Here is a 13068-nt window from a genome sequence, read left to right on the forward strand (position 1 = left end):
TGAGCTGAGATCGCACCACTGAACTCCAGCCTGGGCGACAGAGCGAGAGACTGTCTCCAAAAAAAAAAAAAAAAAAAAAAAAAAGAGAGATGGGGTCTCCCTACGTTGCCCAGGCTGGTTTGAACTTCTGGACTCAAGTAATCTTCCCTCTTCAGCCTCCCAAAGTGCTGAGATTACAGGCAAGAGCTACTGTGCTTGGCTTACACACCAAATTTTTAATAACAACAAGGAATAGAACTTGGGAGGTGGGTAAGAAACAAAAATTTTTTACCACTTCTTAATCTATTTCTGCAGTTTTAATTTTTGCAACAGAGAATGTATTGTATTTTTTTTTTTTTTTTTTTTTGAGACAGACTTGTGCTGTCACCCAGGCTGGAGTGCAGTGGGGCCATCTCAGCTCACTGCAACCTCCGCCTCCCAGGTTCAAGCTATTCTCCTGCCTCAGCCTCCTGAGTAGCTGGGATTACAAAAGTGTGCCACCACGCCCGGCTGAGAATGTGTTTCAATAGATGTGTCTTCTTTTTTGAGACACAGTCTCACTCTGTCACCCACGCCAGAGTGCAGTGGTGCAATCCTGGCTCACAGCAACCTCTGCCTCCCAGGTGCAAGCGATCCACCTGCTCAGCCTCCCCAATAACTGGGTGCACACAAGCGTGCACCACCCTGTGCAGCTAGTTTTGGTATGTTTTAGTAGTATGTTTTTGTATGTTTCACCATATTGGCCAGGGTGGTCTTGAACTCCTGACCTCAAGTGATCCGCCCACCTCAGCCTCCCAAAGTGCTGGGATTACAGGTGTGAGCCACCGAGTCCAGCCTCAATAGATGTTTTAATTGAATAGATGTTAAAATAATTATTAACGTTCATGATGATTTAACTTCAAGGATATTCATTAAAACGTGAACGGAAAGAACCTCCTCATGATTTTAACGGTTTCTGATATTTGCTTTTTCTGAGAGTTTACTCTCTTATTTTCCATCTAGCTCCTAACTCATCTGGAATTTCTGTTGCATAAGGTATGAAACAAGCTATCTTTCCCTGCGCACTCTCCACGGAGGCGTTCAGGCACTCCTCGCTGACGCGTGCTGCCTGCCTCCTTCACGGCCTGCATCCCTACACACACAGATGCCTCTTGTGGGACCGGGTGCAGTGAGGCCTGCTTTCTAACCTGGGTTCCCTCATCCACAAGGTGTGGCTACGACTAGAGCTTCCTCCTGAGAGCGCAGGGAGCTTGTGATACCCCCCAGAAATGCTCAGGGGACGTCGGCCACCTTGCAGAGAAACCCCTCCTAACGGGAAGGGAGCATGGGTACGCAAGGCTCCGGTACTGACCGCGGCTGGGCGACAGCAGGCCACTCGGGTAGGGGACGCTCACTCTCCTCAGCTCATCCAGCTTCTCCTGTAGCTTCCGCACCTGGCTGTCGGAGCGGCTGACCCTCTGCCGCAGGCTCTTCAGCTCGCCGTTCTTCTTCTCCACCTGCTCCCGCAGGCAGCACACCTGGCTCTTGTTCTGCCGGGAGGAGAAGCAGTAGGAGTGCAGTGAGTCGATGAGCTTGCAGGCCCCTGACGCCGACAGGATGACCTCGTTGATGGACATGGGGCTGGCGTCGCTGTGCTCGCTCTGCACAGCTTCCGTGGCTGGCTTCGGGGTGACGTCGGCAGGAGGGGCAGAGGGGCTCTGGGAAGGCTTCTGCGGTGTCACGGTAAGTGATGAGCTGGGGGGGCTCTGGGCCAGGCCCTTGTCGGGCCCCAGGCTGCTCCCACTGCAGCTTGGTTCCACATCTTTCTTCGGCCTCTTGCGGTCAATAGGCTCTCGGGGGACAGATGGCCTTTCTCGGGTGTGCTTGGAGGAGAAACTGTACGAATGAAGTGAGCCGATAAATTTGCACGCCCCAGATCCTGGGGGCGTAAAGTCATCCATGGAAATGCCACTCTTATCTGCCACGCCCCCTTCGATGGAGGAGGTGGTGCTCTCATCGCCAGCATCTGTGGCAGATGCTTCTGCTTTTCCCTGGCTGCCTGCCACCGTGGTGGCCAGTCCATCTCCTGGAGTTCGTTCCAGAGCTTGCTGGGTCTGCTCCTGGCTGGCGGCCTCCTGGGCCGCCCTGGGTGCGGCTTCACCCTGCAGAGCAGCTCGCTTCAACCTGCGGGACTCTGGCTTGGCCATCGGGTTTCCACTCGAGGACGGTGACCAACCTGCAGCTCCTCTGCTGGTGGCGGCACTCGAGTGTCCCCTCACACCCCCTGTGGCCTTGCTGGCATCTTTTCTCCGGGTGCGGCCATGGCCTCCAGCCCCCCTCTTCTTCTCGGTCAGGTGGAAGATGGATGGCACGGCCGTGGGCTTCAGCAGGCGATGCTGGTCCTCCAGCCTCTTGGAGAAGCTGTCTTTGGTGAAATGCTCACTACAGAGAAATGAATACTTAGTGGGAGTCCAGTTATCCCTCTGAACAGCTTTTAACCATTGGATTAGACGTTTTGAGTCCTTTAGGGGGAACCTACAGGACAAATGACAAAAAGTAATTAGAAATAATTAAATGTCTCCCCTTAAAATAATCAACTGTAAAAGCAAAACAAGTATTTTTGCAAGCACCCTAAGCCGTATTGACTTCATCCACTTAAAAAAATATTTCAAAAAGATTTAAGGAACATCTTGTACCTGCAAGTTATTACTGGAGCAGAAATCTGAAAGACCCGTTGTCTACCCATACAGAGCTTATAGTCTGTAGGGCGGATGGGAAAGAAGGTAACTAACTGCTCCCCAGGCTGTGGTAAATGCCCTATGGGGACACAGGATGCTGAGAGACAGTGCCAGGATGGCCTCAGGACAGCAGGAAATAGCTCCTAGAAGCTGACTGCTAACCAACTCTCCCAACCTGCCTGGAAGGTAGGACTCTGGGTACCAAAACCAGGGCCAGCATCCACAGAGACTAGGGCATGAGAGGTCAGAACTGCACGGAGGCAGCCCCGGCTGTGCGCAAGCAGCTGAGAATCTGGAGACCTCCAGAAGACTCCAGAGCTACAGTTCTGTGTTCCTGTTGCATGCCCACCTCCAGGAGTAAAAACGCTCCTGTTAAAAGTCAGCCAGCCCAGGGACAGGGCACAATGGCGCTCGCCTGCAGTTCCAGTTACTCAGGAGCCTGAGGCTTGAGGGTTCTTTGAGCCCAGAAATTCGAAGTTACAGTGAGCTAAGACTGCACCACTGCTCCCCATCCTGGGGAACAGAGTGAAACCCGCTCTTCTCCCCTCAAAAAAAATCAACCAACTCAGATGAACCTTGAGGACATTATACTGAATGAAATAGGGCAGTTGCAAAAAGACAAACACTGCATGATACCACTCACACGAGGTACTCAGAGTAATCAAATTCATAGAGACAGGGGAATGCGGGTTACCAGAGCCTAGGGAGAGGAGGACTGGGGTATTAGTGTTTAATGAGTCCAGAGATTACGCTTTACAAAATAAAAATAATTCTGGAGATGGATGGTGGTGACAGCTGCACAACAATGTGAATATATTTGTTGCCATGAATTGTACACTGAAAAAGCGGTAGGAAAGGCTGGGAGCCGTAGCTCATGCCTGTGATCCCAGCTACTCTGGAGGCTGAGATGGGAGGACCACTCGGGTCCAGGAGGTTGAGACTGCAGTGAGCTACGGTCATACCATTGCACTCCAGCCTGGGTGACAGAGTGGGACTCTGTCTCCAAAAAAAGTTAGGATGGTAAATTTCATGTTACATATATTATACCATAATTTAAAAATTGTGAGAAAAAAGCAGCCAGCACAGGAAGATACTGAATAGGATGCTTAGTCATTTCTTTATCACCTAATAAAGAGCCTTCATAACCATTTCTTCATTAAGGCAACCTCTGTGTTTAAGAAAACAGGCCTGGGCCGGGCGGGGTGGCTTATGCCTGTAATCCCAGCACTTTGGGAGGCCGAGGCGGGTGGATCACTTGAGGTCAGGACTTTGAGGCCAGAGTTCGAGACCAGCCTGGCCAATATGGCAAAACCCTGTCTCTACTAAAAATACAAAAAAATTAGACGGGCGTGGTGGCGTTTGCCTGTAATCCCAGCTACTTGGGAGGCTGAAGCAGGAGAATAGCTTGAACCCAGGAGCGGAGGTTGCAGTGAGCCCAGATCGCACCAATGCACTCCAGCCTAGGCGACAGAGGGAGACTCCGTCTCAAAAAAAAGAGAAAAAAAGAAAAAAAAAAACAACCCAGGCCCTAACGTGCACATAAGGGACAGGGTGGTCAGTTCTAACTGCTATTTGCTCCACCTGAGGCCAGTGCGGACCAGGACAAATCCTAACAGGATGGACTGGGCCGTTCTAAGCAACAGGACCTTCTAACCTCCTTTCTAAATACTTTGTGAGGCCAATTGCAAAGGTACGCCCCGCACCCCCAATTCCGATGTCCTTTCCTCCCATACCATGTTAGACCGTTGCAACACGTTGCCTCGTTTTCAAAAAACAATAACAAAACTTCTAGGACACAAGCTCTGAAGGAAATTGTCAAGAAAGTGCGCTGGCTAACTTGTGAAATAATCGAATGTTACTAATTCTTATAATACGTTGTAATGATTTAAGAATTACAGCAAACTACTGTGAACTTTCAATAACCCTATAAATAACACGTGCCATTCCCGTCTTTAAAACTTAAATAACACCATGCAACACAAAACAGAAACATCTGCAAAGTGGTTTTTAAAGTCTGTTCGCGGTTCTGGTGCCTCCCGCGTGTAATCCGCAGAAATCTCACTGAAATAGGCTCAACTCACAAGGCCTTAGGGGGGTTTGGGCCCTGCCGCGGGGGCCCACGTGGGAAGCGGCCGAGAGCCCCGGGCCAGGCTCTAAGGGAGCGCAGAAGGATGCCGTCCCCAGCCGGCCGTCCCGTAGACTCTCCGCGCGTACCCGCGTCCTGGGCTCGGGGGCCCAGTCCCGGAAAGCCCTCTCGGGGGCTGTCAGCTAGGGAGGCGCAGGTCGCATCTGCCCGGTCGCTCCTGCTCGCAGACATCCAGGCCGACCGCCCGCGCGGTCCGGAGAGGCAGCAGTCGCGGCCGAGCAGGACAATCGGCCCAGGACCTGCGCTTCCAGAGCGTGCGGCTTCTGAAGCCGCGACGCCGGCCGGATCGATCGCGCGCAGGGCGGACCCAGGCAGCCGGGGTGGGGGCGGCTGCGCTGCCCGAGGCGCCCGGCCCAGAGACGGCGGCCGGGCCAAGGTCACACAGCGCCCACGCCCGCTCCCCCGCGCCCCGGCCGCCGAGGCCCGGCGCCCCCGCCCCCCGCATTCGGGTCGGCCGCGGGGCCTCAGTTTCCCTGCAGGGCCGGGTCGGGGCGGGGGCGTGGCGGCCCGGGGCCCGCGTACCTGTGGAAGGAGACGGCGCGCTTCTCGCCCTTTCCCTGCCGGTTGGAGCAGTTCACGGCCGCACAGCAGATCACCATCGCGGGCCTTGGCCCAGCCGCGCAGCCAGGCCCCGGCCCTAGCCGCCCGCCCGCCCGCGGACCGCCCCGAGGGAGGGAGCGCGGCGGCGACACGGCTCGGGACGTGGGCCGGCCCGCGGCGTCCGCGCCGTACGGCAAGATGGAGGCGCAGGCGCCCGCCGCGGGCCCGCCCCCGCCCCCGCCCGCGTCCTCGCCAGCCGCAGGTTCGGGCGTCTTCGGACCAGCGGGGCGCAGCAGGCCCCTCGCAGCGTCCGCCGGCAGGCGGGCAGGCGGGCGGGGGAGTCGCCCGGGCGGAGCAAGTCCGTACGGCGACATGGGCGCGCGGAGCACGTCCGTACCCCAAGATGGCTGCTCGGACGGGGACCGAGGTCGCCTCTGCCGCCTCGACAACTGCTCCCGGGTCCTCTAAGAGGAGGAAGCGCCACCCGTGGCACGCAGTGTCCCGTCGGACAGCAGACCCAGCCGTCGTGCCACGACACGACCCCATGCTGCCCGCAGGGCGCCCCGGGGCTCGCGTCGGTCCGGCCGTACGCCAAAATGGCGGCTCCCGCGTATTTCCGCTCGCGCGCAGTATAGTCTTTGCCGCCTGCGCCGGCGCCCCGATTGGCACCCGCGGCGTCCCGTCGCCGCGTCGCGTTGCGGGCCCGTCGGAGCGACGCCGCTCGGGTCAGTCGGCGGCCGGACTGGGAAGATGGACGCAGGTGAGGAGTTGCCGGGGGTCGGTCTTTCCGCAGGAGGTGCTCGCCTTATCATTGGCCTCCCCTGCTCGGGCCGGGCTGCCACGACTCGCCTCGGGGCACGCCGGTGCGGGCCAGGCTGGGCCGGGGCGGCGGGCGCTGCGGGAGCGCAGGGAGGTGTTGGTGGGTGGTGGGCGGTGGGCGGTGGGAGCGGCAGGGGGACGGCGGCGCCGTGCGCCGCGGAACCGGCCGTCGGTTGCGCTGGAGTTTCTCCTGCTTTTCCGGTCCCGTCCGGAGCGCTCCAGAGGTTGTGGCTGCACAGGCCGTTGCGCCAGGTCGGCCGTGGAGGGCGGCGGAGCCTGCCGGGCGGAGAGAGGCGCGGCGGCAGACGGGACGACCGCGGTCCGGGCCGGGGACGCGAGCGGCGGGCGAAAGCGTAGCCTTTCCGCAGCTGAGCGTGAAGGGATGGAAACTCTTTAACTTTTATGAAGTTATTGGTAGGTTGGAGGCGAGAAACATGACGTGTTCATGATAGTATACGCATCTTTTTTGTTTTTGTCTTCAATTTAGTAACCAGTAGATCCTCCAAGCTGCTTTTCCGTGACGAGAAGGAGAAACAGTGAATTTGTATCATCGGGTCTTAGTTTCTTGGGGTCCTGAGAGAGAGAGAGGGAGTGTGTGTGTGTGTGTGTATAGGGAGTGTTGGTTTTTTTCCTATCCTTTCATGCTTCCGCTCCATTTTTGCTAGCAAGATATTTTAAGTCAGTGCCAAACCCATCGCTTGCCCAGTAACCCTAGAAATATTTTTACACAGAAGTTTTAGCTCATTCATTCTTTGTGGGAACTGATTTACCTTTTATCAAGTATCCTCCATCTGTAAAGAAAGATTTTCATCTGGTTTAATTCTGTCATTCTGAATGGGATTGTTTTTACTTTCTATTTTTCTGGTAGCTACAACATAAAGTTATTAAGATCTGAGTTGGAAAACTGTAATGTGTATTACCAATATCTGTTTAAATGATTTGTAGTAGCTCACCACTTAAATGTGGTAGGTGGCTGGAGGAAACAGGAGCCCTGACTCCCTAAGGAGCATGTTGACCAGGTGTATATCTTGTGAAGTTTGTTTTTTAGAGTAACCGTCATTCACGGTTGAACTATTTGCAGCTGTGTACTATTTGTTGTTTACTATTTTACAACTGTTGTATTATATCTTTTTAGGTATTATTGTTTGTGATGCAGTATTTTTCTCAGCCACTTTGACAGCCAGAGACCTCCGGCTGGCGAGGCCCCTGCCCAGGCCTTGCTTGGGTCTGGGCTCGCCGCAGGAGATGCCCCATCTACTTGGTCCACCGGTGGGCACCTGGTTTGCACTATGGCACGGATACCATGGCCACCATGACTGTATGCTCAGCCCCTGGCGGGAGTGGGTGTGTGGGTGAGTGAGTGCCGGGTCCCGCCAGCTGTTTCAAGCGCAGGCACCAGAGTGGGCTCTGCAGAGCTTACAGCTAGACACGTGGCAAGCAACTCCCACGGCCAACTCCAGCGTCCAGACAAGGGGACAGTGGATTCTGGTGTCCAGACAAGGGGAAGGCAGTGGCGCCCAAGCAGGGGTGCTTGCAACCCTGAAGCCCAAGAGGGGGTGTTGCAGAGTGTCAGCAGCCCAGTTACTCCCATTGCCCTGCTCCAGGCTATAGCTTTGGGGCTGACTCCGTCCCCGCTGCTTCCCTTTGCTGCCTCCTGTCACGTGGGCCGTCACGTGGGGCGGCTGCCCTTTGCCGGCAGAGGGCCGAGGGCCACAGTGTTACAGCCTTCTTTGTACCTGCATTCATTGGGTCCCTAGTTCTTGTCTCACGTCCAAGAAGAATGAGATTACACTTACACTGACAATCAAAGGGTGAGGAGGGTGGAGAATAGTTTTATTGAGTGATGAAACACCTCTCAGCAGAGAGGGGACTCAAGGATGATGGTCTTCCACCCAAAGTCGGGTGGTCTCCCTTGGTGTGGCTGGGTCCAGGGCTTTTATGGGCTCAGAATGGGGAGTGTGTGCTGATTTGTTTGTGAGTATGCAAAAAAGGCTAAAACAAAGTCACCACTCAAAGGTGGGCACAACAGTGTAATAAACCAATTAGAGAAGAGTAGGTATATGTAAAATAGGTGAAGGGTGGGGATTAATTAGAGGAAAGTGCACCAAACAGGAAGAGAGGTTGGCAATCTAGTCTGTGGATTTATCCGAGACTCGTCGCTTGGCTTTCAGGCTTTAAACTGTGGCTTAAAGATTGGGTTTCACTGGTGACCCACCCTTCCCTGCCTAGGATTTGTCTGCCTCCTGCCTCTGTCATTTCGATACCTGAGAGACTTGGCTAAGGTCAAAAACACAGTTCAGTGTCGATCATACGACCTAAAATGTGAAAATCATCATGTTCAAGTTAGGAGAACAGTTATGTTGTTACATGATGATACTTTATTTTTATCTTTTATTTTCCCTTGACAACCGTATTGACATGATGATACTTTAATAGGACACTGGATGCTGCTGCATGTGGGATCAGAGTAGAAAAGGTGTTTGCATTTAAAGGTCTCTTTTTATGCTGATAAAAACGTATGTTTGTAGGATATCATGGGGAATTTTCCTTCTGACTTGATGCTGTATTTCCTTTCAGAGATGATTGATGATCTGCCCTCCTCTGATCTCTAGAGTTCTTGAAGGTTCTGCCTTCCTTGACCATGTGTAATACAGTTTCTGTTCTGATAGTCATTCATTCAATACACTGTTTATTACTGACTGTCAGGTGTGTGTTAGGCATTGTTCTAGACACTAGGACTAGAGAAGTAACAACATAGATGAAAACCATTGCCCTGGGGTAGCTAACGTTCTAGACATGAGACCAGCATTAGCATCGAAGTGTGTGGCTCCTGGGGGACGGTGATTTGGACCAAGGATGAGGAGGATTGGAATTGTAGCCAGGATGGCCAGGAAGGGTCTCACTCTGAAGGTTTAAATTTTGACTAAGACTTGAAGCAGTGTAGGAGGAAGGGCAGGTAGCAAGAGCCTGGTGTGGCTCGGGTGCAGCACGTGGCGGTGGGAGAAGCAGGAGCTGAGGATAGAAAGGTGACTTAGGCTCAGTGTGGTGGTGCCTTGCCAGCTCATAGTGAGGACTTCGGTGTTTATTCTGAATAGGATGACAACCCTTTGGAAGGTTTTGTTCTAGAGGAGGAGTAACATGATAGACTGTGTTTAACAGGCTTGCTCTGGCATCTCTTTTGAGAATGTACTGCAGAGGGGCAAGGGCAGAGGCAACGAGGCCAGCTAAGGGACTGTTGAACAAGCCAGCAAGGAGATGCCAGTGGATTATTAGCTCAGGGTGGGTAAGAGGTTGACTTCTGCATGTGTTTTGGAGGTTGAGACAATAGAATTTGTTTTTAGATTGGAAGTTGGGAGAGGGATGTGTAGAGAGGGAGGAGTTAAAGATGGCCCCAAAGTGTATGGCCTGAGCTAAGCAACTCAGATGAGGGGGCGGGTGTGGTGGCTCACGCCTGTAATCCCAGCACTTTGAGAGGCCGAGGCGGGCGGATCACAAGGTCAGGAGATCGAGACCATCCTGGCTAACACGGTGAAACCCTGTCTCTACTAAAAATACAAAAAATTAGCTGGGCGTGGTGGCAGGCGCCTGTGATCCCAGCTATGCAGGAGGCTGAGGCAGGAGAATGGCGTGAACCCGGGAGGCGGAGCTTGCAGTGAGCCAAGACTGTGCCACTGTACTCCAGCCTGGGCGACAGAGCGAGACTCCCTCTCAAAAAAAAAAAGAAAACTCAGATGGGGAAGACTTGGGGAGGTCCTGTCTGGTGGGAAGCTTTCTGTTGCGAGTTTGGATTTATGTGTGTTGAATGTGAGGTGCATGTTAGACATCCTTGTAGAGCAGTGTCCAGTGGGCTTTTGAGTCTCAGGTTTGGAGCTAAAAGAATAAGCCTGGGCTGGAGATAGACTGGAGGTCACATCAGATGAGGTCACCCAGGGTCTGAATGTGGGTGGGAAAGAAAAGAGGCCAAGGGCCTCTGCGGGTGTGGAGAGGTCCAGGAGGTGGCAGGCAGACTACAGTGTGGCTGTGTTCTCCACCAGTCCCTAGCACTGTCCCTAAAAGCACGCTCCCCATTCAGAGGACTGGCAGGTGCCAGTCCTCTTAATAGCCACACTGCCCATTCCTTGAGGACAGAGCTGGTGTCTTGTGCTTGCATTTCCGGTGCATCACTTGTGTCTGGCATGTGGTTGGTAATCACAAAAAAACAGAACTTGAATTGATAATAACCTACACATTCCCCTACTATCAAAACTTTCAGTTTGTAGAGTTTAACATAAATCCAGTATATTAGCATAACATGTAATGAATGCAGAGGCTGCTGGGGAGTGGGGTGTGGTTTTTTTTTTTTTTTTTTTTTCTTGAGACGGAGTCTTGCTTTGTCTCCCAGGCTGGAGTGCGGTGGGCGCGATCTTGGGTTTTAATGTGCGTAGTCTGCCCAGTGTGTGCACTGAAACAGTGTTTTCTAGTTTTCTGATGTAGCTAAATTTGGAGTTCCTTTCTCTCTTTCTCTATTTTCATTCAGGACTGAACTACTAGCATTCTCATGTAAACTCTTGGAGATTTAAAAAAAAGTAGTAATCATATACAAACTGTTATCTTAAACCTAAGAGTTTTCTAAAGGAAAAGAAGAACCCTTTGTTGAATTTATAAAATATAAATCTTTTGGAAAATAACTTCTAAGTGTTTTAGGAAGGTTTCTTCGAAATGAAGTGGTTTACAGTAAGCTCTTAAATTTACTCTTTTTTTTTTTTTGTAGTCCTCTCTGGTTGAATTAAGTGTAATTGGTACTAAATGGAGAGAAGTTGGTTAAATTCCTTGAGTACAATTCCCTACATTTCTGCCTGTCAGATTGATAACACTAAGTCACATGTTTTTTCTGATGGAATTAGTATATTATTAAAATGCCATCTGCCCTCTTCTGCTTGTGATCGCAGAAGTCCCAGGGAAGAGGGTGTGGAAAATCAAGTGTCTGGGATCCAGCCGACCAAATGGGAGAACTGCTTCTAAGGGGGACTCTTTCTTAGGTGTACAGTACCTTTCCATCTTTTTTTTTTTTTTTTTTTTTTTTTTAAGACAGATTCTCACTGTCGCCTAGACTGGCTGGAGTGTGGTGGCTCTATCTCAGCTCACTGCAGCCTTCACCTCCTGGGTTCAAGAGATTCTCCTGCCTCAGCCTCCCGAGTAGCTGGGATTACAGGTGTGCACCACCATGCCTGGCTAATTTTTTTATATTTTTAGTAGAGATGGGGTTTCACCATGTTGGCCAGGCTGTTCTCGAACTTCTGACCTCAAGTGATCTGCCCGCCTCGGCCTCCCAAAGTGCTGGGATTACAGGCGTGAGCCACCGCACCTGGCCTACCTCTTCATCTTGTTCCTCCTGCGTGTCATCTTTTTTTGATTTTTTTGAGGCAGGGTCTCACTTCATCGCTCAGACTGGAGTATGGTGTTGCAGCCACAGCTCATTGCAGCCTTGACCTCCTGGGCTCAAGTGATCTTCTTGCTTCACATTCCTCAGTAGCTAAGACTACAGGTGTCCACGTCTAGCTAATTTCTTTTTTTTTTTTTAAGAGAGACAGGGTCTCCCTGTGTTGCCCAGGCCGGTCTCAAACTCCTGGGCTCAAGTGATCCTCCCATCTTGGCCTCTTAAAGTGCTGGGATTACAGGCATGAGCCACCGCACCTGGCCTTACATGTCATCTTATTTCAAATTAAAATCATTACCTGGGAGTCTAGAGATGGGTCTATATGTTTATATATATATACACACACACATATATACATATATGTATATACACACATATATAAATATATATGTACATGTATGTATAAATACATATGTATACGTGTGTGTATATATATATATATATATATATTTTTTTTTTTCCCTCTGTCGTCCAGGCTGGAGTGCAGTGGTGTGATCTCGGCTCACTGCAACGGGGTTTTGCCATGTTGGCCAGGCTGGTCTTGAACCCTTGACCTCAGGTGATCCACCCACCTCGGCCTCCCAAAGTGCTGGGATTACAGGTGTGAGCCACTGCGCCCGGCCAGTGGGTATTTTTTTCGAAGCTTGACTCCTTTTTTATCAGGAGCTACGTGAATTGCCTTATAAATCACATGATGTGGCATGTGAAGATGATGAAATTATGACAGGGGCTGTGAAATAAGACAAGGGAACCTCTCCATGGAGAATTGCTGAGGCAGCTGGCCTCAGGCCTAAGTGGATCTCATTCATCTGAGAGTCAGTGAAGGAACCTGGCTGGGTGTGGTGGCTCACACTTGTAGTCCCAGCACTTTGGGAGGCTGAGGTGGGTGGATCACTGGAGCCCAGGAGTTTTGAGACCAGCCTGGTTAACATAGCGAAACCCCACCTCTACAAAAAATGCAAAAATTAGGCATGACAATGCATGCCTGTAGTCCCAGCTACTCAGGAGGCTGAGGTGGGGGGATCCCTTGAGGCCGGGAGGGGGAGGTTGCAGTGAGCTGAGATCACACCACTGCACTCCAGCTTGGGTGAGAGAACCAGACCCTGTGTCAAAAAAAAAAGAAGGAACGTTTGGGAATGGAATCATCGTGTTGGTTGATCTGCAAATGTTAGTGATTGTGAGTGTTAGTTTTGCACCTATTGCGTGTTCTCACCCCACTGGGAAAACTGGTGGCTGTGCCCCATTTCACAGGTGAGGAGACTGAGGCTGGAAGAAGTCCAGGCCTGTGTCTGTCCTGTAGCTATCGAGCAGGCTCTCAGACTCCAGAAACAAACCTCAGTAGAAATCAGCTATTGAGCAGGCACTCAGACTCCAGAAGCAAACCTCAGTAGAAACAGAAGTGTTGGCCGGTCGCGGTCTGCCTATAGCTATTGAGCAGGCTCTCAGACTCC

At 51.9% G+C, this 13068-nt stretch overlaps 2 protein-coding genes across 4 annotated transcripts in view; one reads left to right on the forward strand and one right to left on the reverse strand.

Annotated features, from left to right (window-relative positions):
• The window catches only part of THAP4 (THAP domain containing 4), a 52551-nt gene extending 46935 nt beyond the window's left edge, over positions 1–5616 (reverse strand). For 2 of the 3 annotated variants that reach the window (XM_063648445.1, XM_063648444.1), the window contains exons 1-2: positions 5365–5594; positions 1331–2493 (exon numbers count right to left, since the gene is read on the reverse strand). In XM_063648445.1, the coding sequence (XP_063504515.1) occupies positions 1331–2493; positions 5365–5441 (1240 nt within the window). In that variant the 5' untranslated portion in view covers positions 5442–5594. Of the gene's footprint in view, positions 1–1330; positions 2494–5364 lie in introns of all 3 variants that reach the window. The other variant, XM_054477386.2, reaches the window with a different exon arrangement.
• Positions 5617–5626: 10 nt separating this feature from the next.
• Positions 5627–13068, forward strand: part of ATG4B (autophagy related 4B cysteine peptidase) — a 37258-nt gene continuing 29816 nt past the window's right edge. Inside the window, exon 1 of the mRNA XM_054477389.2 lies at positions 5627–6142. Within this exon, the coding sequence (XP_054333364.1) occupies positions 6133–6142 (10 nt within the window). The 5' untranslated portion in view covers positions 5627–6132. The remainder of the gene's footprint in view (positions 6143–13068) is intronic.

This window comes from Pongo pygmaeus, chromosome 11 (assembly GCF_028885625.2).
Source record: "Pongo pygmaeus isolate AG05252 chromosome 11, NHGRI_mPonPyg2-v2.0_pri, whole genome shotgun sequence".
Lineage (NCBI taxonomy): Eukaryota > Metazoa > Chordata > Mammalia > Primates > Hominidae > Pongo > Pongo pygmaeus.